Source organism: Babylonia areolata, chromosome 7 (genome assembly GCF_041734735.1).
Source record: "Babylonia areolata isolate BAREFJ2019XMU chromosome 7, ASM4173473v1, whole genome shotgun sequence".
Lineage (NCBI taxonomy): Eukaryota > Metazoa > Mollusca > Gastropoda > Neogastropoda > Buccinidae > Babylonia > Babylonia areolata.
In genome coordinates, this window is record NC_134882.1 from 24800273 (window position 1) to 24827553 (window position 27281).

A 27281-nucleotide genomic window follows, 5' to 3' on the forward strand; every position below is an offset into this window, starting at 1 on the left:
TGAAGTGACGATCGAAGGTGTGCCCAATCAACTGTTTAGTCAAGGTATGCGTTCCTATCAACAATGGGATGAAATCAGAAGTTTTTCGGAACGCAAAACGCGACCCCGAAGTAGACAAAGTGGTAAAAGATTTAGAACTAGCGGATGTCACAGTCGGCGAATATTTCACGAATAATTATGCTCTTTGGTTGGATATGCGCACCACAGATGATAATTCTCTTCACGGGAGTGGACGTCGTATCGAAAATGCGTCTGAAGGCATTACGATTCAGATTCAGAAAAAAGCTGAAACGGCAGAACCGCTAAATGCGTATGTATTTGTAATTATGGATGGACAATTAAATATAGAAGATGGAAGATTTGTCGAGGCTGTTTACTAAAGAAGCACATTCCGCAATTATTTGCGGGCAAACTGGGTGCGGTAAGACCGAATTTATTTTAGATTTATTACAAACGACATATCGTGGTGTGTTCGAGAATATTGTAATTCTATGCTCTACTCTCGAATATAATAAAGCCTATCGATCCCGAGTGTGGGTAAGAAAGGACCACGGGGTATACACCGTTAATCCCGGTGATAAACTTCACGAATGGCTTGGGCTGTTTTTTGAAATATTTGCCGGGGAGCCAACGTTGTACATCATCGATGACTGTAGTGACTTAAAGGCTCTTACTCAAAAGAAGCAAATGTTGAGTAAACTCGCATTTTCTGGAAGACACGCGAAACAGTCTGTGTGGGTGTTGACTCAGAAATACAACTCGGTTCTTACTGACCTTCGCGAACAAACAAAATGGGTGGCTTTATTTCACTGTAAGGATAGGGACTCGTTTGATGAGTGTTTAAGAGAAAAACACACAAAATGAACGTAAAGAGGTTAGGAAATCATTGGCAAATACCAAACACTCCAAGTTGATATTAAAAACTGATCAACCAGTTGCATATAAAATTTGCTAGTAATAATCAACAGCTGTTTAACAATGCTTGACAATTTCTTAACACTGCTTAACAGTTCCTTAACACTGGTTAGCAATTTCTTAACACTTTTAGTCGTTTGATTTGTAGTTTTTCATTATTTTAAACTTAAAAGGAGGTATATAGAATATAAGAAGATGGACCAATTACTATCCGAGGATCCCAAACGCGACAGGCTTATGGCGGTGGTCTCAGCCGGTGGAGCAAAAGAATATTTAGGGAAAGAGTTTAGTGTTGATAAAATCGAAGTGATGAAAGATGCGGATATAGACAAGCTTTATACGAGATACGAAGCGAGTTTAGGATCGATGATTACAAAATCACTCGGTAATACAATTATACAACTGTATACCAGAGCAGTTTGTATGTATCTCCAATTGATGACCAAACAAAATTAAATAGTGATCTCGAGCAAGATCCATTCCTGGGGACATGCGCTTAACAGCTTTACTTGCGAACTATATCACAGATTTGGCATGTTCTTAGCTCCGCTCACCACAGCTGAAACTACTGTTAAACATTGTCAATTTAATAAATATAATGGAGGAAGTAACGAAACAAAGAATCAGAAGAAAGTTGAAGCGGGTCGAAAAGGTGCTGCTGCTAGAAAAGCAAAACATGAGAACTTCTCGAAAAACTTCGAAAAGCGAAAGAACAAGAAGAAGAAGAACCATCATCGAGGAGACCAGATCACGTTTTTATCAATCCCTTGTACATTGCTGCTGCTGCTACGATGATAATAGGTTGTGGTGTTTACATATATTTTAATCGGTCGAAAAAACCAGTACAACCACCACCTGTGGTAACAAAACCCAACCCATTTATCATGTTTTGAACATTAAATTGAACACTATTTATAAACACAAACAATGGCACGCCAAATATAAACGGTAAAGAAATTGCAAACACTGTACTACCACGGTTGTGGTCCAGCGCATTGGCCGGCGTTTACTCAAGATTGACAAAATTAATATTTACGAAAGCCCCAACACCTAGACCTGGCTTTCAAACCTCGAAGATATCGGGATGGTCACTTTGGATATAGCCCTCGCTATGGCTACGAAGGATATGGTTGGAAAAACAAGGTATTCTCCCACATGATTATTTTGAAGTAATAATAATATCATCATTATAGTATGGCATCAGTAGCGTTACTTGTTGGTGGGGCATAGTAAACGCTTTAGCATTTACCGGAAGTAATTTTTATTTAGTAAACTGGGGTCTTCAGAACGCGTTAGAAGAACAGAAACGACACAACAAAGCGCAAGAACAACTTCAGGCAGCGACCGCAGAATGGCAGAAAGAGAGGATTCAACGTTTAGATTATATAAATGAAAAACTAAGACAACAACAACATGCTGTGAACACGTTTAAGGCTATGCAAGAATATTATAAAGTGATGGGGAGCCACTACCCCCTCTTTCTCTAACCCCAACTTTCAGATTTTTATACACTCTCAGAGGGGACAAAAGATCGAGAATACGTATTTATTATCATGACCATGGTCATTTTTGGTTTTGCGATTTCAAAATATTAAACATTTACTTCTTCAATAAAATGGAAAAGATCTATTACAGCCCAAGCTGTTATTGGAAGGGTTATTCGGGCGATAAAAAAACTCGCGAAAGCAGCCAAGGTGTCTGAGGATGAGGCTAGAAAATGGTTACAAAAACAAGCTATATGGCATATTTTTCCCCCCCTCCAAATTTTTATTCCAAAGAGCAAAATTTGATTCCCCTGCCCAAATGGGGTTTCCCATCAGGGCTCCCCCTTTTTTTTTTTCCCCTATGACAGAAACGGGCAAAGAGTAAAAGTAGCCCCTGACGGGCGTTAAATTTGCATTTGGTATAAAGAAGCCGAACCCCTAAAACGAAAGACAGCGTCGAAGGGGGGCGGCCGTTTTTTTTACGTTTTTTAGGGACCTTTAAGGCCCATTGAAGTTCCCCAAAATTCTTAGGTAATCCGGGCCGAGAGTTTTTTGGGTCCCGTTAAAAAATTTTTTTAAAAAGGGAAAGGCGGGAAAAGACAAACAAAAGGGCCAGGCTTTTTGTAAAAAGTTTTTTTAATCGTAGGGCTGGCAGAACGTTTGTTTAGTACCAATATGTGGCTAAAAATAAAAACGCCGAATAATAAACAAAGGGGTCACTAGTTTCCCCGGCTGTTTTTTTGGCGCATTGAAAAATAAAGGTGACGGGGACTTTGGGGTTTTTAAAGGGGGAAAAACCCGCGGTTGCAACCGGGGCCCAAATCGTGGGAACCCAAATTCCTCTGCACCGACTAAAGATGAAAAGGAGATTTTACCCCCCGTGATGCGAAAGTTCGGTATTTGTATGAGCCCTGGTGAGCTGGGGGTGGAGCTCGAAAACGAGCAAGGGAACCCCTTTTTGGGGCCCTTTTAAAAATTTTTATAAAATTAAGCGAAATCCCCGGCGATCCTATTCTTTATTATTTAAAAAAAGGGCCCACCCAAAGGGGGTTTTTGAAACACGAAAGTTTATGGTTTTTCCTCACGATAAAAAAAATACCATAGTCCCCGGTAGGCGAAAATTTTAATACCTTCATTACCCAATAGCGTTAATGAACCCCTTTTTCCCCCCCCTTGGGGGAAGGATGTCTTCTTTTTGCTTGATCGTGTACATCGGGGCCCTTAACGATCTAAAACGTTTTCAATTTTAAAAAAAATTAAAACGTTTCGACAATCACCCTTATAAATTTTCGGGTTCAATTTCACCCCTTCCCCACACTTTTTTTTTAGGCCCTTTGGCCTTTCTTGAAAACTAAACCCAAATCATCCGCTACAACCGAATACTTTTTCGAGCGGGAAGCCTCAGAATTTTCGGAAAGGTTTTCATCCGAGCTCAAAATTTCATGTTCCCGGCACTTTCTCTACGATTTAACGTACAAACGATGACTTTTGGAAAATTTAAATGCGGGCATGTAAAATTATCAAACCATACCAGCGATAAAATCCCCGCCTTCTCAGTGGGGGGAATGAATGCGGAATCAGTATATAAAACCCGCCCTCCATATTTTTTCTTTTAGGGTTGTTAAAACAAATCATACTGAGATACCCTTTTATAGGTCGAGAATTTGGCCCATCCCGGTATAGATAAAGGTTTTTTTGACACAAGCTTAATTTTTTTTTTAGTGAATCCCCCAAGAAGTTTCTTTGTTGATGATCATAAAGATCGAAAAAATAAGGCCCTTTTTTTATTAGTTTGCCCTGCCTTTTTCCCTTCATCAACTTTAATTTAAATTTTATATGCGTTTTCATTTTTGGTTTATTTCCCCTAGTTTTACCCAAAAAACCCATTTTTTTCATTAATTTATACAAAACTTTATCGGCATCGTTTTGTAGCCTTGGGCCCCCAGTTTGGTGTTAAACAATATAAAAAGGGCCCCCATCCCGGGACTTTGATTTAAAATTTAAAACTTTTGTGATTTTTTGTTACTTTCCCGCCCAAGTTTGGTTATAGCTTGGGTTTTTTTATAGTAACGAAAATAACCCTTAATTCCCTAGATTCGGAACTAATTTTCCCCGTTTTTCCCCCCCCGCCCCCATCTCGAGTTTTTCACGAAGGGCGTCGTTGAAAAGGGGGGAGGTTTTCAGTTTTTATTTCTATTTCTCAGGAAACTAGGGATAATCGTTTTAAAAAAAATTCGTCGTTTTTAAATTCCCCTTTGGGGTTTTGATATCACACCCACAATATAACCCGTCTCATCATGTCGGGGTGGTTTGAAATCCTTTTTTTGAGATTGGGTCGTTTATCCCCGATAAACCCAAAAACCCCCGGGTTTAAAACTTGAAACTCGCCCAACCATTCAAGTTGTTCGCGTCGGATAAATTTATAAACGAATCCGTTTTTTTAGGCCGTAATCTTTCATATACTTGTTTTAGCCTCCCCCTAAACTTCTTACAGTCATACTGGAAACCCCCCCGCGGATTCCCCCCTCTATCAAGTTTTATTGGGGTTTGTATCCCCTCAACAGTTTGAGTTTATTCCCCCTACTCCCTTTATAAAGCCCCAAGACATTCCGGGAAGCGTGTAAAAAGAAAAGGGTCGAATTTAAAGAGTTCGCAAAAAACGTTAAATTTTAAAAATTTTTGGAACACATCGGGAAGAACAGCACCCTCATGGGCTAAGTACCGTTGTTTTAAAAACCCCCTTAGATTCTTACATTTTTAAAATTCTTCCCCCACATTCTTGGCATGCTTGTGGTCACTTTTTGATAAATCCGGTTGTTAATTTTTCTAAAGAAAATTTACTTTTCTTTTGGGAGGGTTTTTTAAACCCCGTATTTACTCCAATTCCCGGTTTAATATATTGTACGGAAAGACTCTTTTCTCGTAACGAGCTTGAACTCCTTTCCCCCTCTGTGAAAAGTTCGCGCCCCTTTTTAAAAAATTTTTTATCATCGGGAAGGGTTTTTTTCGCAAACTTTGGGCGAGACTCGAATCAAAAATGCGAAACTATCTAAAACTTCAACCTTCCCCAACTGAATGTGATGTACTTCTCTTTATATTCGCGATACACGTAATTCTACCACCACCTTTGTTCGCGAGCTCCGAAATGATCGCGTGAGAGTCGTAACCTTTGAGGTTGTGAAATAATAACAGCAACACAAATTCGTCGGTTTTATTCTCAATTTAAGATTACACGATGCATGCGCGGCACCTCTATAGTTTCCCTGTGATATGTCATGATCTCTTACTTTATCATTTGCGAGTAGTTCCCCTCTAACATATCCAACAAACTCGTTCGTTTTCAAAAGATTCGTTATCTTTTTTGATCATCTTTATTGGAACTGTTTTTTCAATTCCTTGACAGTATGATAATATATTATTCGAAGTTTTTCGAGAAAATGACTGACCCGCATTCTCACCACGAAATAGTTTGCGGTTGTACGCCCTTCCATCAGACCTAACATGCACAAACCCGTATGACAAGATGATGTGTTTCGCTTTCTTTGATGGTATTATTCGAATCGGAATCGTCTTTATTTCTTTACACATCGCCTCAAAATCAGCATATATCACATCACTAACTTGCATTGATTTTGAAAATTGGTAAATTTGATCATTTTTGTCTTCTCCGATGGCATCTCAACGCGAGAATAGTTCTTTTGCGGTTGATCTGCGCACATCGCTTAATATGTTCTTTCTAAAAGTTCTGATGATGTTGTACCTGTCAACAATACTCACAAAAGTACATTGCTGCTTTGTGTTTGTTTGTATTACTAAGTAGTCTGTTAAAGTTCTTAATATAAGTATCATGTTGTCCACCATTTTCATTTTCTATAATAAGAAGTTAAATACGCTCCATGTTGGCGGGTTGTTTTGATATTCTTGCACGTTCAATCGTTTTATTTTTTAAATAGTATACATTAATAGCAATATATATTTTGATCCTCAATCTTTGTAATTTGTTTTATAGGTGTAGGAAAGTCAATATTTTCAAAATTTAACCCATCATCAGAGGGATAGGGCAGAAGTTAAATTAGAATTCGTTTTTTTGGAAACTTGTGTGCACGTAAACAATGTCTTATAAATTGATCATCGTTATTTTTAATATTAAATCACAGCTCTTTTATTTTTTAACCACTGTGGTGATTCAATAAAGGATCCTGAGATGTAATAGAAACTCTATTCACCCATAAACTAAAGATTCTTTTAATGAACCATCCTGAACCTTCATTTGTAAAATTTCTATTTTTAAACTAAATATATTTTTATTTGTTTTTCAATATCTTGATCATCAACAACATCAATAATACTTTGATATTCCGATCGAAATACAGCTACAGAAGTATCATCATTTTTAATTTGAGCAAACTCCACCGTTAAAACAATATTTTGTTTGGTCAGTGGAATAGCTCTTTGTTAATAGTGTCCACTTTACTCATCATAAACGAAAGCGGATCTATTTCATTTGGAAGAGCCGCAAGTTTATAATTTTTAATAATACTACCAAACACCTCCGTGGATTCAGCTTTATGTTGTAGTTTACGTATATTTTTAATAAGTTCATCTTTTTTCATTCTACTAAAACCACGAATTTTGAGCTTTCGTGCAATATCTTTAAGCGTAGCATGGTCTCCCCTCCAAAGCATCAAACCCCAGTGCTTTAATCAACTCAGTTTTATTCATAGATTCATGATTAGGGAATCTTTTTTTAGAAGCAAGATCACGGTAATACTTTTCAGAATATCGTTGCGCCATTTTTACTCTCAATATGTTTCTATATATAATCTTTTCTCTAATAGGATTTCACAAGCTGATCATCTCTGAATCCAATGATAACTCCACCAAAGGGTGGAATATACCCTCTAGAATAGGCTTCAAAAGGGTCAATTTCATCATCATCATCAGAAGCATAATCCTCATCCTCAGAGTCGCTTGAATGTTCTCCACAATCGGGTATAGGATCAATCTTTTTCTCCACGGGAGGAGGCTTCTCTTTTTTATACTTACATGTACAACAAATAGCATACTTCGTGCGTACATAAAGGTTGCATTTTAAACAAAGTACTGGAAGTGGCATTCCTTTTCTATGGCATTTAATATGATCTTTGCAATAGAGTCCCATGCAAGGTCGGCCGCATACTCCACTTGTTTTAACTTTGGGGTACTCGCAAATGTTACGCGGAAAAGGCAGAACCCCCATGACCATTTGGCTCTCCATACACATATTTAACCATCATTTTTTTATCTAGTGATTTGGCTCTCCATACACCTTTTTAAGCCGATCGCGCGGGTTTTTCGTTTTTATGGTTTAAGGCGTTGTTGCGCCTTATGGGCGCTTAAAACCGGATCGCGCGGGTTTTTCGTTTTTATGGTTTAAGGCGTTGTTGTGCCTTATGGGCGCTTAAATCCGTTACATATAGAACCCCCATCCCTTATACTACTCCACATCTGCTGGGCACCTGCGATAGCATAACTCAACACACTTATCAGGCCAATAATGCAAGCAAAAGGAGGAGTTTGTATTATACTCCATGTTTGGTGTTACATATACTTATCATGTCAAACTGATGCAAACTAGGCCTATCGGTTTGCTCTGCTTGGTCAAATTTCGCGCGGCTAACAGTGAAAAGATGAACCATCTTGCCCCGGTCCGCTCTCAGCCAATCAAACGCCTCTAAAAGCTATAAGTGCTGAATCATTCCATGGCCATCGAAGAAAATGCCTCATGAGAACCACGGAGGAGACGCGGGGATGGACGGGCGGGAATTCGAGTTTGACATGGTAAGTATATGTAACACCAAACATGGAGTATAATACAAACTCCTTTTGGTGTCATATACTGTACCATGTCAAACTAATGCAAAATTTAAAGCAAATGGAGGAGGCCAACGCCAACTGGTTCGTATGGGGAGCCCTTGTAACCGAGACGGCAGTGTTAGCCGCGACAAAGGAAATCCCCTTGGAACCGTCAGCCCTGGTCATACGGAAATCCCGGAGGTAGAAGTTGATGAAGGGATTCTCAGACCGCCAGAAGGCTGCCTCCAAGACATGCTGCAGTGGCACTGAGTGCTGGAAAGCAGCCGAAGTAGCTATGGCCCGCACTTCGTGTGCTCTGGGATGAAGACAGCTGATATCCCTGTGTGCATGAGAGTAGCTCTACGAATGACTTGGGAAACCCAGCGGGAAATGGTGCCTGCAGCAATGTCTTTCTTGTAATTCTCATTGAGGGAGATGAGCAGACACCTCTGAGAAGAACGCCTATGGCGAGACCTATCCCAATAGTATCTGAGACACCGAACAGGGCAGAGATGCCTATCCTCATCATCTTGGGCAAGAATATCCGACAAAGGTCTGACCCTCAGAGGGAGGGAAGGGACCTCAGGGTTCTTAGCCAGAAACTCTGGAAGGAAACGAAGAGTGATGGAACCATCTCTGTGGAAGGCCAGATCTTGTGGCATTCCACTAAGACCATGAATCTCGCTTCTACGACGGCCTGTGGCCAGCAACAGAAGGAAAGTCCTCTTGAGGGTGAGCAAGTCGAAAGGAATAGTCCCCAATGGCTCAAAGGGCTGTTTTCGAATGAAATCCAGCACCAGGAACAAGTCCCAGGGGAGCACTCTTCTGGGGTTTCTAGCTTCCTTCAGAGAGGCACCCCTAGCCACCTCTCTGAGCAGGAAATCCGCTTCAAGGGCGGGACCACCTAGCTGTTTGATTGTGGTACAGTTGGCAGACCTGTACCCTCGCACAGAACTAGCAGACAGGTTGAGAACCGAGGAGCAGTGAGCCAGAAAGTTGGCCAGCTGCATGCTCGTAGGGTTAGTACGGGGAATGTCCTGAGCTGTACACCACCGCAACCATTTCTTCCAGCGAAAGTCATACAAAGTCTCCGTTCCCTCCCTCCTTGCTCTGGTAACTATGGAGAGGAGGTCAGGAGGCACCCCCCTGGGTCAGCGCAGCCGACACAGAGGCCAACCGAGGGGTCGAAGACTTCAATGGTGATGCTGACAGTTCCGACCGCACAGCAGCCATGCGTGCAGGTGGAGCAGTCGAGGATTGGAATGAGGAATGCCCAAACGAGGCTGCCTCAGCAGATGAGATTTGATTTCGAGTTCCAGGGGTGGAACATGTGTCAGGGACTGAAGGTCCTGAAACCAGGGCTGGGCTGGCCATTTCGGCACAATGAGGATCAGCTGCGGGTGTTCCAATCTGTCTTTCCATATCACCTTGGACAGAATTGGAAAGGGAGGAAACGCGTAGGCAATCAGACTGCTCCAGTCTAGAGAGGGCATCCACTGCCCACGCTTCTGGGTCGGCGACCAGATAGACATAAGTGGGAAGTCTCTTGTTGAACACCCACACCCCCTGAAGGGTGTCCTTGTCCAGGGTCCACTCTGTGCGGATGACACTCTTGGACCTGCTGAGAGCATCTGCCAAGATGTTGGCTTTTCCTGCTATGTGTCTCGCTGAAAGTGCAATGCCCTTGCTGTGGCACCAACGGAGGAGAGCCTCGGTCCACAGGGAGAGGTCTGCCGAGTGCGCTCCCCCCCCAACCCCCCTTTGTTCACATAACATGCGACCGTCGTATTGTCCGTGAACAAGCGGATGGTCTTGCCAGTGGCCTCCCCCATGAAGTGCAGGAGAGCCCTGCGAACTGCCTCCAGTTCCAGAACATTGATGTGGCATAGGCGCTCCTCCGGGGACCAAGTCCCTGCTGCATGGAGTGAGTCCATGTGGGCTCCCCAGCCCAGGGAGGAGGCATCTGTGAAGAGTGCCACCTGAAGAGTACGTGGGGCTATGGGCACCCCCTGTGTCCGAAGAGGGGTGATTAACCACTCTGATGTCACCTCGAGGAACCACTCGCCCAGACTTATCTGGGTATCCCATGGCTGAGTGCTCTGGGACCAGCGTAACCTCAGTGCCCTTTGAAGAGGGCGCTTGAGAACCCTGCCCAGGGGAATGAGAGGTGCCATGGACTCCATCATGCCCAGGAGGGAAGAAAGTGTCCGCGCTGTTGCTTGGGAGGAACGGCACAAGTGGCTGAGGAGGCCTGCCAGACAGTCCCAGTGATCTGGCGTCGGAGAGACTATCATGGACCACGTGTCGAATCTCATCCCTAAGAAGTCAAAGGACGGACTTGGGGACAGATCGCATTTCTCCTGGTTCATGAGGAAGCCCAGTTGGGAGCAAAGGTCTAGAAGTCTGGCCGTATGACTCTGGCACAGGGCCTGCGACTGGGCCAGGATAAGCCAGTCGTCCAGGTACACACAGAGACGAACGGATTCCCAGCGGACGATGGACACCAATTCCCGCACCACCTTGGTAAACAGGAAAAGGGCAAGGGACAGACCAAATGGGAGGGCCGAGAACTGGAACACCTTGTCCCTCCACACGAACCTCAGGTACCGACGGGATGTCAGATGGATGAGGATATGAAATTAAGCATCTTTCAGATCGATAGAGGTAGCCCAATTGCCCTGATGCTACCCTATTGCCAAAAGTGTTTAACCTCTGGTCGGTGAAGAGGCCAGGCGGGACAGAGGAAGGAGACACCGTGTCCTGATTAACCGGACGCTGTTCCCACAGCTCATTGGCCCTGTGGAGGAACACGTCGAAGAGGGTATAAGCCGTGGAAACCTCGAGGAGGCAGCGGCGGGCCAATTTGAGTCGCCTTGTGGTTCTGGAGTTAGAGTTACATGGCCTAAGGAGGGTCAAGGTAACAAAGTAGCCTGAGGGACTGATTCGGCATACGTGACCCTATTGGGGAGGGTCAGTTTGAGCTCGGCAAAGTCCAAGTTTGGTTCAGGCTGGTCCCTAGGGAGGCGCAGGCTCAATTTGTCCCCCTGGGATGTGGGCGAAGAGTGCTCATCCGCTTGTTCGTCCTCATCCGAAGACAGGGGCTCCCACTCTTGTTCGCAGTCCATCCCCTGCTGGGTGCCATTCCAAGTGGATGTACCCACTGGGGCGTCCTGTGAGCTGTGGTCAGCCCAGCGGGATGAGCTGGGACGATCCTGAGCCGGGACCATGGCCGCAGCTGTTATGTCCTTGACGTCTGAAGCGGGTGGTAAGCGTGTGGACCGTAGGTCCAACCATGCTTGGGATGGTGGGTGCCACACCTTCTCAGAGAGGGCGTCCCTGGATGCAAGAGGGACCCACGAGTGCTGTGAGGGGACAAACACCCACTCATCTCCCTGTAGGACCGAGGGCTGGGGAGGTGGGAACTGCAGGTTCCCCCGGGCCGAGCGGGGCCCCTCAGCAGCCGTCAGTCCTGACAAGGAGGCCGTTGTGACCGTGGAGGTAACCTGTGGACAGAGTGGCAATATTGGTCGAGGAGCTCGACCTAACCGACAAGAAGTCGATCCCACTTGTCGGGGCTGTGTGTGTCACCCTGTGAGATGTGCTGGGTTGGGTCCGGTGGGGAGCGGACAAGGGGTTGGCCCCTGGTGCTCCCGGCAACCCAGCGTGCACCATAGGTAGGCCCCAGTATGGGTAGAATGGGGGTAACCACCCGTGGGCACCAGCCATACTGTGACCCCAACCACAAGGGTCACTGGCGCCTTGACCTCCATGAAGGGAAAAACCTGGCCAAGTCGGAGGGAGGTCAGGTCCGACCTGGGTGTCAGTCCCGCCCGAAGACGAGCGGGCTGACTGCCCAGAACCGCCTGACACGCGCGGGCCTCCCCCAGCAGGGGAGACCGGCAGGATAGCGGGAAGACCTGCAGAGCAGGTTGCCACGTGCCCTAAATCCCCTCCCGTGGAGTGACTGGGGTGGCTTGGCCTGGGGTGGGCAAAGTAGAGATCCCCCCCTGGAACCAAATTTTTCTCTCCCCCAGAAGGAGGTGGGTGAGGGGGGTCGACAGAGAAGGGAGGAGGGGGGAACAGCAATGGGGCCCGTGAGGGCCGTCTCTGAGTGGGGACCCATGTAACGGCTGGGCGCGGCCTCCCCTTGGGAGTTCGCGCCTAGCTGCGAGTCCCCACTGCCAAGAGAGGACTTGCCACTCCCCCTTCTCCCTGCTTCACGCTGGGACACCTCGGGAGGCAACACTCGTACCTCTTTCCCCCCCCCCCCCCCCCCCCTTCATGACCGTTTTACTGGTACGAAAGTCGCCTCCGCGATCAGCGTCTAAAGACGCATCGCCGCGGCCCGTATCGGGAGGAATCATGAGCTCCGGGCCTGGGAGAGTCTCTTGCCGAATCTCAATCCCAGCCTCATGATCCCTGCCTTCGCGGTATGGCATACGAGGCATGGAACCCGGGCTTAGGCACCCAGCGAAAATCCGACCCCCAACAGAGAAAGGAAAGACAGGATCGACTTAGAGGTAGAGAAAAATGAACGAATCGAGGGGGCCGAGTCGAATCAAGTACATAGAATGTAATAATACAATACAGACAAGCCGCATGCAGCAAAATAAGGCCAAATGAATACGCTTAATAGCCAAAAAAAGCGTAAGATGAGACAGAGTGTAAACCTGACAAGATGGCAAGCAAATATGTATTTGTGTACCTATGAAGGTGGATTTATTTTACATAATTTTGCCATCTTAACTCACTCGCTGCCATTGTCCGCATATGCGGACATCGTCGGAGAAAGCGTTGGATGCCAATGTCCGCATATGCGGACTTGGATTTTAAAAAGTCGTGCTGTCGGAGTGACGCGTCGGATGCGAAAATCAAAAGCAGATGTGATATCTTACGTCACCTCTGGTCAGCTTTTCATTCACACACGCTGTGTGTGTGTCGCGATAAGCTCAACCGCAGTTGATAACAAAGCGTGCCCCCTGTCAGCTTTGTAAGTTGTTTGACAAGATGGCGTCACGGCGAAGTGTTCGACACGGTCGGAGAGGTGAAATGTTACTCAGCGTCGAAGATGCTTTGGAAATGATCCAAACTGAAGGCTCTGATGTCGAAGGAGATAATGTTGATTCTTCGGACAGTGAATTTGAACCAGATCCCGATGAACTAGAAATAGATTCGGCCGCTGAAGAGAGTGTTTACAATGGAGAGGAAAGTGAGGAACACGTGCCAGCAGATGAGACAGACACAGACGACGAAACCACTGAGGAAACGGACGATTTTGCAAGTGTTTTCACCAGTGATTGGACTGACAATTTTTCCTTTTTCCCTCTTGCACATCCCTTCACTGGCATACCAGGTTTGTCAGCTGACTGTCCAGTCAACACCCAGCCAGTTGAGTTTTTTTCTTTGTTCTTTGATTTTCATTATGTAGAGACAATTTTTTTTTTTGTATGTGTGAATTTCAACTTTCTTCACCACCTGTTCATACTTCATTGCATGCACTAGGTCTTCAGTTCCTCAAATAGTGTTAGAATGTGATGTGGAACATGTTGGTGTACCTTTCTGATGGGTGCAAAAATGCTAAAAAATACACAAAATATGGATACCGCGATCAACATCAAGATGGTTAGTAAATACTTTGATTTTTTGCACACATATGGAACAACATTCCTTGCATACATATACTAAATATCAATTGTCTGGGTGTTTATTTGTTTTTTTTACAATTTTTTCCCCATCCTATACAAACCCTGGGTTTTCAGGGATTGGCAAGGGCAAAAACTCTTGGTATGGAGTGAGTTAAACACATGCACACACACACACATTTATACACAATGACAAAACATCAAGCATCACTCAGCAGGATTACATATGCACACACCCACATACACATGTATACACTCACTCTCACTGCACTGAGACGTACTGTGCTATAGCTCTTCGAATCAATTTAAAATTAGTGGAGATCGAGCGCCCCAATTGCGCTGAAACTTTGCTGACTGATTGTTTGTCCTGTGCAAGAGACCGTGCAGTCCGTTCAATGAACGGACAATCAGAAGGTGTGTAATTAAGAATTTTTACAATTACAATACGCAATGAAAAAAATTGGATTTCCAAACTGTAAACAGTGATCATGTTTGAATGTTTAATACTGAGCCATGCGATTAGCTGTGAGTGTGCTTTGCAAGAGCTCCTTCTTCAGTTGTTTATTGTGAGCTTTCTATTACAGTCAACCATAGGTGCCTTATGTTGTGTTTTTATAAAACACAAACACTGATCATGTAAAAAATAACCCAAAATACTGGGTTTTTTTAAATAATGTCACACTAGATAAGACCTGATGGTAGACCTAGTGTCCAATGTCCATATGCGTTTGTGTCAGCGTGAATCATGAATGGACAAGCAACAATAGAACTGACATCAAATAATAATGAAAAGAAACTTCAGCCGACATTATATTCCTTACAGAAACGTTTTTCATGTCCTGAAAATAAATCAACATTGTGGAGGGACTGTTTTTTTGTTGTTAGTTTATTGTGTTTTTTTGTGGCCTCAGTTGCATGCAGGTCAGGGAGCACCCGGTTTTTTTTGGGGGGGGTGGGGGGGTTAGTGCTTCACATGCCTTTTTCACTGGCCAAAGAAAACCAAAAAATCTTTTTTTCTTCTTCTTCTTTTTAAAAGCTTTTTCCTTTGTTTTTTCGTACATAATTTTTTCCATGAATTATCATTTTCATTTGGTTTTTTTTGTTGGTTTTTTTTCCCTATCGTCTGGCACAACAACTGCCCCGGGGTGTCTTGCAGCATGCAATCTAGAAATGTTCAGTGACTGTATACATTTGTCTGGGTTTATTGTTGCTCTGGTGTGAGTTGCAGTGTTAAACATTATTTTTTTCCTGTTCTTTTCCCCATCTTTTTCCTTCATGGATTTTTTTTTTTTTAAACAGCACAGCAAGTGGTATCAAAGTTCTATAAAACACCATCTCTTCCTCTCCCATTTCTCTACCTCATGATACTTCCATTCACTCACAATTGTCTGTCTGTTTCTCTATTAAAGGACAGTATCTATGCATGCAAGAATTTAATATTGAATTAGTGTTTGCATTTGTGTTTTAATTGCTCTAGTGTATTTTCTGTTGGTGTGCCGGCTTGTCCCTCTCTCTCACCTTTCACTCCCTATTCGTTATCTACTATGTTGTTGATATTCACGAGGAAAAAGAGCCAGGAATAAGGTAACCGCTGCCACATATTGACTTGCGCATGTTCAGTGATAAATGCAAATGAATACACTAGCATATATGACCATAAATACATTGTATAAAAAACCAGGTACACAAAATATAAAAATAAGTAAATAGATGAGTGAGTATGTAAAATTTCTTCATCTGTCATCAATATCATAAATGCTTAATATTTTTCTACTAAGTTATTTTTGCAGTTTTTGTGTTAACAGATGTGCTCTAAAATCTGAATTGTCTTATAATGCATTCTCATTCGAATATGGATTGCAGACAAAAGGCAGACTGTTCTTTTGAAAATGCTCTTATTAATGAACACATGACAATCTTTGGGGCAGTTTGAACAGTTTATACCAAATAACACAACTACTGACAGCTGTAACCCCTAGGCTGCCTATATGACAAGATAACATGTCAGTTCAAGCATGTACGCTTCGCTGCCACAATGATAAGATAACTCGTCATCCAAATATTCTGACTTTTCCCTGGTTTGCACTGAGTTTGCTGACAAAAATACTGGTAACTTTAGCTTGGGGAATTTTTCTAGATTCTATTCATAGCTAGAAACCCAATCTACATCATGAGGCAGTCCTTTATTTGAACGTTTTAGTTGGGTAACTGCCGCAGTGTTTGCCTGGCTCCTCTCCTCGCTCGCTCAACAAAATGTCGGACTACGTGCTCAAGACATGCGATCGTGTTCCCAAAATCAACCAAGACTGCTTTCTTTAGCTGATGCTCAGAAAGAATTGAAGGGCAAATTCAAAGGAGAAAACAGTGATGAACTTTAATAGAACGACTTGATAGGAGGTGCAGGGTAATGTGTATGTGTGTGTGTTAGGGCTCATGTACGTTTATGTGTATTCGACTGTGCTTTCATATCTGTGAAACTGCATGTTTGGTGCTTATCTGTTATGCATATGTGAGTGTATGTGTGAATGTGTGTCTCCATGTTTTACATTTATTTGCTTATTTATCATCATTGTTGTCTTTTTTTTTTTTATTATTATTATTTATTATTATTATTATTATTATTACTACTACTACTACTACTTTTTATATATCATAATTATTATTTATTTATTTATGTACGCTTATAGTTGACTTCATCAAGTTTTTGCGCCTTATACATATTATTAGTAGTGGTAGTAGTAATTTTTTATGTATCTATTATTTATTCACCCCCCCCTTTTTTCTCTCTCTCAAGGCCTGACTAAGCGCGCTGGGTTACGATGCTGGTCAGGCATCTGCTTGGCAGATGTGGTGTAGCGTATATGGATTTGTCCGAACACAATGACACCTCCTTGAGCTACTGAAACTGACTTGATAAAGGATAGAAAATAAAGGAGCACTGAAGAGACTGGCCAAGATACGACTGTCAGTGAGTGATGCTGACTGTACAGTTGTAGCAGACGACAGAAAGTGACCAAATTATTAGCAGGATACAGTGTGAGTGATTTTCTAGGCACTCAACCAACTTGGTCTGGTGAGAACTGGATGAAGTGACCATGTGAGAGGGGTGAAGAGGTGAGGGGTGAAGACCGAGGGGGCGTGGCCCCACATCCATATTATCGTGGAGAGGTCACAGTGCATTGTGTATCTGTCTCGATTTAAAAAAAAGGATTTTTGTGGTTGTTCTAGTATAATTTGTATGTACAGGCATTATCCATTTGTCCAGAAAATATGTTTTAGAACAAATTAACTGACTAATGTTTGTAATGAACAAGTTTAAAATGTGACAAAAAATAAAACACTGATTTCAAAACAACAGCATGTCACTGAAAATATATAAAATGGGAAAACATCATGTGTTTTGTATTCTTTATTAATTTACCTTTCAGAAAATATATACTTTTATGGGTCTTTCTCCAATAACAAAGAGCACATATTTTTTTCAAAATATATACTCGTTTTTTGTGGAAAAACCCTGGCAAATAGATTTCACTTAAATCTTATGTTCCTGGCAGCGAAAGGGTTAAGAAAGCATTAGTTTCTGACAGAATTTTTTTCTCTATAAAACCCCAAATTTGGTTTTTATCTTCTTTTTTTTTTGTGTGTGGCACAAGCAGTATTTTCGCTTGCTTTTCTTTGTGTTGTTTCTGCTTGTGTTTATTTCATAACCTACAGTATTGACAGCTTTTCTGTAGTATCGGTATGTGTTCCGGTACCGGTAATAAGTGCGGCTTATAAGCCAGTGTGGCTTATGAGTGAATGAAGTTCAATTTTTTTCAAAATTTAGTGGGTGCGGCTTATATACCAGCGCGCTCAACAGACTGAACTTTACAGTACTTAATCATGACAGCAAAATACGCATTTTGCATAATTATTTTTCTTTGCAAACTCTACATTCCACAGAAATCTAGTATGTTTTACACACTTTCTCTCATCCACTCTACACCAACCCCCTCCAAGCTTTCTTTACAATTATGGCAAATACCTTTGTTAAGAACTTACTTTCCGCTGGCTTGAAGACGCGGAAAAGTCTAGTGACGACAAATCCATACTCTCTCTCTACTGCCTGACACAGGGTGGCAATCATTGCTGCCAAGGCTTTCTCTCCCCCAACACTTGTCAAGCGTGTGCAGTCAGAAAACAAAAACCTGAAAAGAAAAGGTTTTAAGTCAATGTACAAAAATAAATACAGATGAAGTAATGCAATCTATTCCCCTGTCAACACCCCCCTAACCCCACCCCCAAAAAACGTGCACACACACACACACACACACACATACATAAAAAAGAAACAAAAACAAATGCATAAAATCTTCAATCATGAAAAGTAAAGAAGAAAATCCTGCATTTGTACATGTACATTTGCATTGTACATCTCTATTCTTTGAGTCTGTTACACCTAAACGGTCCTGCCTCACCTTACAGAGTACTGATTGGTGTTCTGTTTATCAGCCTTGATGGAGCGGCGAGGATTGCAGAACAACATGCGCAGCAGCAGCATCATCATCCGCTGTCGACGTCCCAGAACTGCGCTGATTCGCACCGCAACCTTCATGTCATAATGCTGGTCGCATAACACCACAACACCTGAAAAGTTTCACCTAATTATTCACCACTTTTTGTTCTAATTAGTCCTCTAAAATGACTTGCAAAAAAGCTTTTTGCGCTTCTTTTCAGAGTGCTTGTGCTTTCGCAAATGACAGTTAAAGTTGACGCTTATAGGATAATTACAATATACATTATAAATGCTCATTATTTGTACTTCATTTGGTTATCTAGCTTACAGTGGGTAAAATAATGTTAATGATATAGCAGCAGCACTTCAGCAGGAAAAAAAGAAAACTGCATGAAAGATATACATGATATATATATATATATATATATATATATTATATAAATAATTTTCATGTCTGTCTCATAGAAATGCAGCAATATCCATGGGTTTTTTTCCTCACATAAATGTGGCCTTGAGTGCAAATGTAAACCTGTGACTATGTCTTCATGTACATGAGCATCAACCACTTCTACACAAACATACACAACCCTGTGTGCGGAACCTGTCGTTAGTTGATCATCTACACAAACTGCTCCCTTCGACCATACAAACCGTCACACACACTGCACCACTCATGACACTGATTCACCCACACCCTCATGATGTGCCTTTACAAAGAGTCATCACGTCTTAACTTCTAGTTATGTTGACATCCGTCACATATTCAGTATGTACATGTATCAGGACAGGACTTTATAAAGATTTTCTTCTTGTTCTGTTCATCAATATCTGTGACATTGTGACATATTCCAAATAAACTACTGTTTACAAAGAGTCACCTCACCCAAACAAAAAAACACGTCCTCTCATCACATCTGACAGTTGTGTTTTTCTACAAAACAGTTACAAAGACACATAGGCTTTTGCACTGATAAAAAAATACAAGTGACAATACTGCTGGAATTAAACAACATTGATGTATCAATGACAAAACCAACATCGTTGCTGAGCAGCATTATGAGAAAACTTTAGTTGTTATCAATTCACACAACAGTAAAACAGAAAAACTGTCAAAAATATGCAGTTAACTGTACCACAAATTAAACCAAAATATTAATTACAGAAGCCAATCAACTCCGAAATGTTCATGTCCTAATAAACTTTTGCTTAACTCTTTCACCGCCATAGGCAACTTTAGTCAACTAGAGAGTGTACCGCCATAGGTGACTTTTGTCGACATATAGGGGTCATGTTGATAAGACCATTGATGACTCACTTGTATAAATAAAGTGAGTCTATGTTATAACCTGGTGCTCAGTGGTCTGTGTGTGTGTGTGTGTGTGTGTGTGTGTGTGTGTGTGTGTGTGTAAGTGTGTGTGTGTGTTTGTTTGAGTGTGTGTGTGTCTGTGGTAACTTTAACATTGCCATTTTCTCTGAAAATACTTTATCTGCCAATACCAAATTTGGCTTAAACATAATAGAAAAAAAATCTTCACGGTCATACCAATAATAGCTTGTAAGTCTCCCAAATTAAGCTGTATTTCCAGATCATCAACAGTTTATTTTGTTGAGGCTGATTCCGAAAAACACCATTAACTTATCACAGTTGCTGGAACGCTTGATAAGAAGGTGGCATGACATCGTTTTTCTTGTTCACAATCACAAGAAAAAAAACACAAATTCTGGACAGAACACATCCAGTTACACTAACTACATGATCAACATGTTTACTTATATGAATATTCTAAAGCGGAAACTCAATTAACTAGAATGAACATAAAAGAAAAATTCAATCAAACGTTTCTTCCGTCACTGAGCCTGTAGTCGCACTGGTTTGTGCAGATATATAGAGGTTGCAGTGTGCCTGAGGTGATGTCAACGTCTCCTTTATGGCTGAATCAAAAGTATTTCTTAAATAATCATATGTCATGAAAACACGATTTAAATGGTGTTATTACCTGAAATATAATAACGTTTTTATCGCGCTAAAAAAAAGGCCCATAGCTTTAAATATCAAATTTGGTCAAATGACGCCAGCAGCGGCGTAGCGCTGGGGATTAGACTACTTACTTCTGAACAGAATGTCCGTGGCAGGCAGTTTTTTTTTCTTCACAGCTTATCAATAATTAATAGAGGACCCAATTTCACGATTTTCTCTCTCTCTTCCTTTTTTTATGATTCCTTTACTGGATACAGCACATGTCACAAGTGAGTCTTGAAGGCCTTGCCTCTCTTATCCATATCGTAACAAAGCTCAACAGCTGCAACCAGTTTCCCACCGATAGAACAATGACCAACCTTTGCCCCCTGACCTAGTTTGAAGTGAGCAAGTCCATTGTGTTGTCTTGACATGAACCAAAGCCTGTGACTGAGAGCATCATTTCTAAAATATTTGGCACTGGGGAGTGATTTTCACACAGAAACTTGACGGTGAGAGGGTTAATGTTTGTGGTTTACATATACCTTATGAAATGCAGTGACCATGTTGATTATATAAATGGATTTCACTTGATAGTGTTTGTTGAACTAAAACAGATAAACTGGAATCAGACTGTAAATAGCTGTGACAAACTGGGTTTTTCAGACATAATTTAAGTTTTGTGAAAGATGATGGGGTTGGAAATTGTACAAGTAATGACTGTACCGTAGTGGACTATATTATTGGAACAGCTAATATTTTCCATTACGTCACTGATTTTTGTGTTGATCCATTTGATGCTGTAATGTCTGATGTTCACTGCCCTGTATAGCTTGTACGTAGCATAAAAGAAAATAGGCATGAAAAACTTGACAGCCCCAGTCTGAAAAACCAGGAAGCGATACCTTCTGATTCTAAATGAGAAAGAAATTGACTTTTTAATCATAGTCTCAAGGATATATTAAACAAACTTAAAAATCACAGATCTAATTGACAAACTCTGCATGGATGAATGCTGATGACATTAACAACAATTTGGCGATTTGACATCAATAATTCTTAACATAGCAAAATCTATTTTTGGTACCACATCAGTTTACAGAACAAAATGCTAAGAAGCAATCCAAACATTGGTTTGATACAGAATACTCAATAAAATCAAGGTTTTACCTTCAAAGTCAAATAACCATTGCATGTCCTTGAACAGAAGATGATTAGGCTTTCGCATGAGGGAGACATATTCAAGATTTACCTGTTCATGTAAAATGTACCAGTTTTACTGTATGGTTGTGAAATCTGGGGATATGAAAACTTAATTCTCACTGATAACTTTCAACTTAAATTTTCGAAGTATATTTTTCTTTTAAAACGTAATACTATGAATTGCTTAGTTTATGGCAAAACAGAAAGATATCCACCGTCTGCTTCAGTTTTTGTTTGAATGGTTCGTTTTGGGATAAAAGTTATGCTTCCTCCAATCTCAAAACTATCATCCAGGGTTTACTAAACCTTGGGTAACTAATATGGCAAAGGTCTTATCTGATCTCCATGGCTTGGTAAGATTCAAGAAGTTCTTGCAAGAAGTGGATTTGACTGTGTGGGAAAGGGAATTTTGTTCAAATATCAGTTCAACATATTGCCATAGTCAAGATCTTTAGTGAATGATTTTCTTATTAATTGGAAGAATGAACATGATGAATGTGGTAGATGCCACTGGGCGCTCATCATTCGTTTCCTGTGTCATTCAGTTAGATTTCAGGCATGCAAACATACACACTAAGACAGACATGTAACATTTTACATGTCTGACCGTATTTTTGTACCCTGCCATGTAGGCAGCCATACTCGGGGGTGTGCATACTGGGTATGTTCTTGTTTCCATAACCCACCGAACGCCGACATGGATTACAGATTCTTTAACATGCGCATTTGATCTTCTGTGTAAGTATACACACGAAGGGGGGTTCAGGCACTAGCAGGTATGCACATATGTTGACCTGGGAGACTGGAAAAATCTCCACCCTTTACCCACCAGGCACTGTTACAAAGAGATTTGAACCCGGGACCCTCAGACTGACAGTCCAACGCTTAAACCATTCGGCTATTGCGCCTTGTCTGTACTCCGACTTGTTCTGTCCGTTTTGTACGTCAGATCTGTTTCTGGTGTTATTGACAATAATGAACTGCCACACGAAAGCTTCACTGATGACATCCAGCTACACACATCAGGTTCCGTTTCAGAACTAAGCAACATGATCGCAAGCACCCAATACAGCATTGCAGACTTAAAACAATGGATGACACTGAACAAACTGCCTTTTGCACTGACGACCTCCACGGAGACGTTAGCAGAGAAGTAGGGGATCAGCTGGGAGGCAGCGATCACAGGCCAGTGTTCATCACTATCAACAGGAACACCACCAACACTCCTGTGCCCCCACGCTGAAATTACAAGAAGGCCAAATGGGGTCTCTTCAGACACCGCACCAATGCTCTTACCAGGGACATCCATGTCCACGGCAGAGACATCAATAACGTTGTCAGAAAGCTGAACGGCTGCATCCTTCAAGCAGCCCAAGAATGTATTCCACGTGGAGCTCGCAAAGACTACAAACCCTACTGGTCAAACCAGCTTCAAGAACTTCAGGACGAGATGACAGAAGCCAGACAGGAAGCAGAAAGAAATCTATCAGATGAGAACCATCTGCGACTTCAGCAGACGAAAGCCAAATTCCTCAAGGCAAAAGTACAAGCGAGACGCCAGAGCTGGAGAGAGAAGACAGCGGCGCTGAACCTTGAGAAAGATGGAAGGAAGCTGTGGAAAGTTGTAGGTCAACTCAATGATGAAGGCAGCAGAGCTCAGACAACTACGCTGGAGGAGAACGGAGAGTTACTGACAGGACGACGCGCAGCCAACCGCTTTGCTGACAATTACGCAGAGGAGAGCAATGTACCTGTCAGCCCTCTCCAAACAAGAGAAGCAAGAAGGGAACAGAGAGAACGGACCCACAACACCGATGTGAAACTCATGAAGCAGCCCCTCACTCTTTACGAGCTTCAGACAGCTCTGAGGAAACTAAAAACCAGGAAATCCCCAGGGCCAGATGGGATCACTAACGAGATGTTGAAGCACCTCGGCAACACCGCCGTCCTGAAACTTCTGGAGGTTTACAACCACAGCTGGGAAACTGGGACCTTGGCTCAAGTCTGGCGAGAAGCCATCATGATTCCTATCCTTAAGAAGGGAAAGGACAAGAAGAAGGCGGCCAGCTACAGACCAATCAGCCTGACCAGCTGCGTTGTGAAGACCCTAGAAAGGATTGTGAACCAGCGCCTGCTTTGGTATCTCGAGACTGAAAACATCCTGGTTTCTGAACAGGCAGGCTTTCGTCAGTTTCACAGCACAGAGGACCAAGCTACCTACCTCGCACAAGAAATAGAAGATGCGTTCCAGGAGCAGAAGGTAGTTCTTGCTGCCTGGATTGATCTGCAAAAGGCCTTTGATAAAGTCTGGACTGACGGCCTCCTCGTGAAGCTGCAGAGATGTGGGGTCGCAGGGAACATGCTGCGCTGGATCAGATCCTATCTCCACAACCGCAGGGCAAGGGTCACAGTTGACGGACACAAAGGCAAGAAAGTACTGCTGCGACACGGAGTTCCACAGGGAGGAGTCCTCTCCCCTTCCCTCTTCTTGATCTTCATCAATGACCTCATTGAAACACTTCCTAAAGGTATCCATGCTGCACTCTACGCTGATGACCTAGTGATGTGGTGTAAGGAGGAACATGCCACTACCGCCACCTACAGAATGCAGCTAGCAGCAGACCGCTTAGCAGCATGGGCAGAGGAGTGGTATGTAGCCATCAACAAAGAAAAGTCCTCTACAACACTCTTCACACTGTCACCAAAACAAAAACCAGGAACCATCAAACTGGACGACACTCCCCTGAGAAGTGACGAGGAGGCTACCTATCTTGGTGTCACCTTCGACAAGAGACAAACCTGGAAGCCACACATCAAACGTGCTGAAGCAAAAGCCAGACGCAAGTTGGCCATCATGCGAAAGCTAGCCAGAACCAGCTGGGGAGCAAACGAAACGATACTCAAGCGCGTCTACCAGGGAACCGTCAGGCCCCACCTTGAGTACGGCTCAACAGCCTGGTCCACGGCAGCGAAGACCCACCAGCAGTCTCTGGATAGGGTCCAAAATCAAGCCCTACGGATCATCACCGGATCCATGCGATCCACACCAATCAAGGCCATGGAGGAGGTTACTGCCACACAACCCCTTGCACAAAGGAGAGACGCCAAAATCATGGTCCAAGCAGAAAAGTTCCAGTGCCTGCCTGATCATCCGATGAAGAAGAGGATGAACGGACTGACAAAGAACCGCCTCAAGCGCAGTAGCTTCATCCATGAAAGCAAGAGACTTGCCAGGGCGCACCGGGATGGTGTGCCTCCATCGACGCTTCCACTGAGTACCAACGACCTGCCGCAGCCATGGAATGAAGACTCCACAAGTTTTCATATCTCAACATCAGTCCCTCAGGTCGCTCCAGGAGATTCTCAGGATGACACGGCCAAACGCACTCTGACACAAGCCATGATTGCTGAAAGGTACCCCGAAGAATCCTGGATTCACGTGTACACAGATGGCTCTGCAACCAACGCTGTTGCTGACGGAGGAGCAGGAGTGTACATGAAGTCTCCTGAGCACCACACATCCACAGCAAGGATACCCACAGGAAAGTACTGTTCAAACTACGCAGCTGAGGTTCAGGCGCTCATGCAGGCCGCTTCAATGGTTCACGACTCAGAGAGCGAATGCCCACAAGTTGTCTTTCTGACAGATGCGTTGTCTGTCCTGGAAGCCCTTGCAGGAGATAAACTTCCTCATCTCAAGGAGAAACTACAAGAAGTTGCCCAGCAACGACGAGTAGTCCTGCAATGGGTTCCAGCCCACTGCGGAATTCCAGGCAACGAAATTGCGGACCAGCTCGCCAAACTCAGAGCGAAAGAAAGACAACCAAACAACAGTGTTAGCTTCGCTGAAAAGAAGACCCTTGTGAAGGCAGCACTGCGACCACAAGCCACAAGGGATGCATATCACGAGCTTGAACGCTGGCAGCAGGTAGCAATTATGCGCTTACGCACAGGACACTGCCGCCTCAACGCGCACATGTTCAAGAAACTGAAGCTGGCACCATCACCGACCTGTCCCTGTGGTCTTGAAGACCAAACACCAGAACATGTTCTGCAGACTTGTCCCCTCCACCTGGGACTGAGAGACACCGTGTGGCCAGAAGCGACCCCACTACGCACCAAGCTCTACGGCTGCAGACAAGACCTGGAAGCCACGACGACATTTGTCTCGCAGGCCAGCCTGACTCTGACAAGTGCGACCGAAAAGAAGAAGAAGAAGACTGAACAAACTAAAATTCAATGAAGAGAAAACGGAAATCATGCTCCTTGCACCCTCTACATTTTAGAATATTTCTTCTCTTCTTGGGTCTATTTGCATTGGCACTAACGATATTGCCTTTCTTCTTTGTCTGCAATCTTGGTATTACATTTGATCCTATTCTTTACTTCAGGCAACATGTATCCACCATCTGCAAAATCAGAAAAATTAGTTCTAATCGACATTTCCTTTCTACTGAAGCTACAAGAACACTGGTCTGTTCATTGGTCTAGTCTAGGCTTTATTATTGTAATTGTCTCCTCACTGGTTCTTCTAAGTACCTTCTTGAAAAGCTTCAAAAGGCCCAGAACAGGTTGGTCTGCAAGTCACCTTGACAGGAACACACCACACCTCTCTTAGTCTCTTTACTGGCTACCTGTCCAGTATAGAATCAACAGGAAATTTTCTTCCTAAAATTACGTTTATGTAACATACTTACCGTGACTCACTAGTGCAGACTCCGGCAGGGGTCTGATTCCTGTCCTGTGCAAACTACTACCCACCTATGCGGAGAAAATGAAAGTAGCTACGGCCAATAACCTCCCAAAGAAGATTACCTCCCCTTTGCATCCCTGACTTGTGCCCTCTTTTGACGGCAATTCACCACAACCAGCGCAGCATGCATGAAGAACATAAAGTGGGGAGGAACGGGAGGATCTGAAATGTGGGTCACGGTAAGTATGTTACATGAACGTAATTTTAGAAAGAAAATTTCCTTTTAACTACATATACTTAACCATGACCCACCAGTGCAGAATGGCATGACAAGAGGACAGCTCACCTGTTCTACTGTCTGTGCGCTGTGATGGCCTGTTGTGCGACCACCGCAGAGGCAATGCCTCTTGAGCCATCCCTTAAAGCAAGACGTCCCTAAGTAAAATTCAAGGAAGGTAGCAGGATTTTTCCAGTAAGCAGCCTCCATGATGTCTTGTAGCCGTGCTGAGTGGGCAAATGCAAGGGAAGAGGACCATGCTCTGACTTCGTGAGCTCTGGCTGAGGGGGCATGCACAGAGGGGTCTGAGTTTGAGTGGGTGAGTTGGTGACACCACTCACCAGGGGTGACGGGGCTCAGAGATAGGGTGTACTGCATCACCTAAGGATGTTGGTGCGGGCAAAGAAGACTCAGGCCCGCAGCTGTATAGTGGGAGAGGTCTGTGGACCACAGCTGTGCTGATAAATGTAGCGTAAAGAGAATCAGGTCAGTGTGCTGAATCCACACTTTACTGAGCCCTTCCAATCAAAGGAAGGGCAGGAAACACGTACCCTATGGGGTTCTCATTTGAGTGCAGTTGAGCCTCAATGCAAAGACGTGCACATGTGGCTTATCTGATCGAATTCCAGCCCGGACAGTCAGGACAGCAGTTACTTCCTCTGCTGTTCTGATGGTCATTGTCTTACATGACTGATTATCATATACTGGTCCTAGAAGGATGTGTGTCGAGACTGAAAGGGTCAGGCAGGGAAGACCAAGTGCAGAAAGTGCTTTCCAACT

General features: G+C 43.3%; 1 protein-coding gene across 1 annotated transcript in view; it reads right to left on the bottom strand.

Annotated features, from left to right (window-relative positions):
- The window catches only part of LOC143283808 (kinase D-interacting substrate of 220 kDa B-like), a 175216-nt gene that overhangs the window by 65882 nt on the left and 82053 nt on the right, over positions 1-27281 (bottom strand). Inside the window, exons 16-17 of the mRNA XM_076590179.1 lie at positions 18334-18502; positions 17918-18063 (exon numbers count right to left, since the gene is read on the bottom strand). Of these exons, the coding sequence (XP_076446294.1) occupies positions 17918-18063; positions 18334-18502 (315 nt within the window). The remainder of the gene's footprint in view (positions 1-17917; positions 18064-18333; positions 18503-27281) is intronic.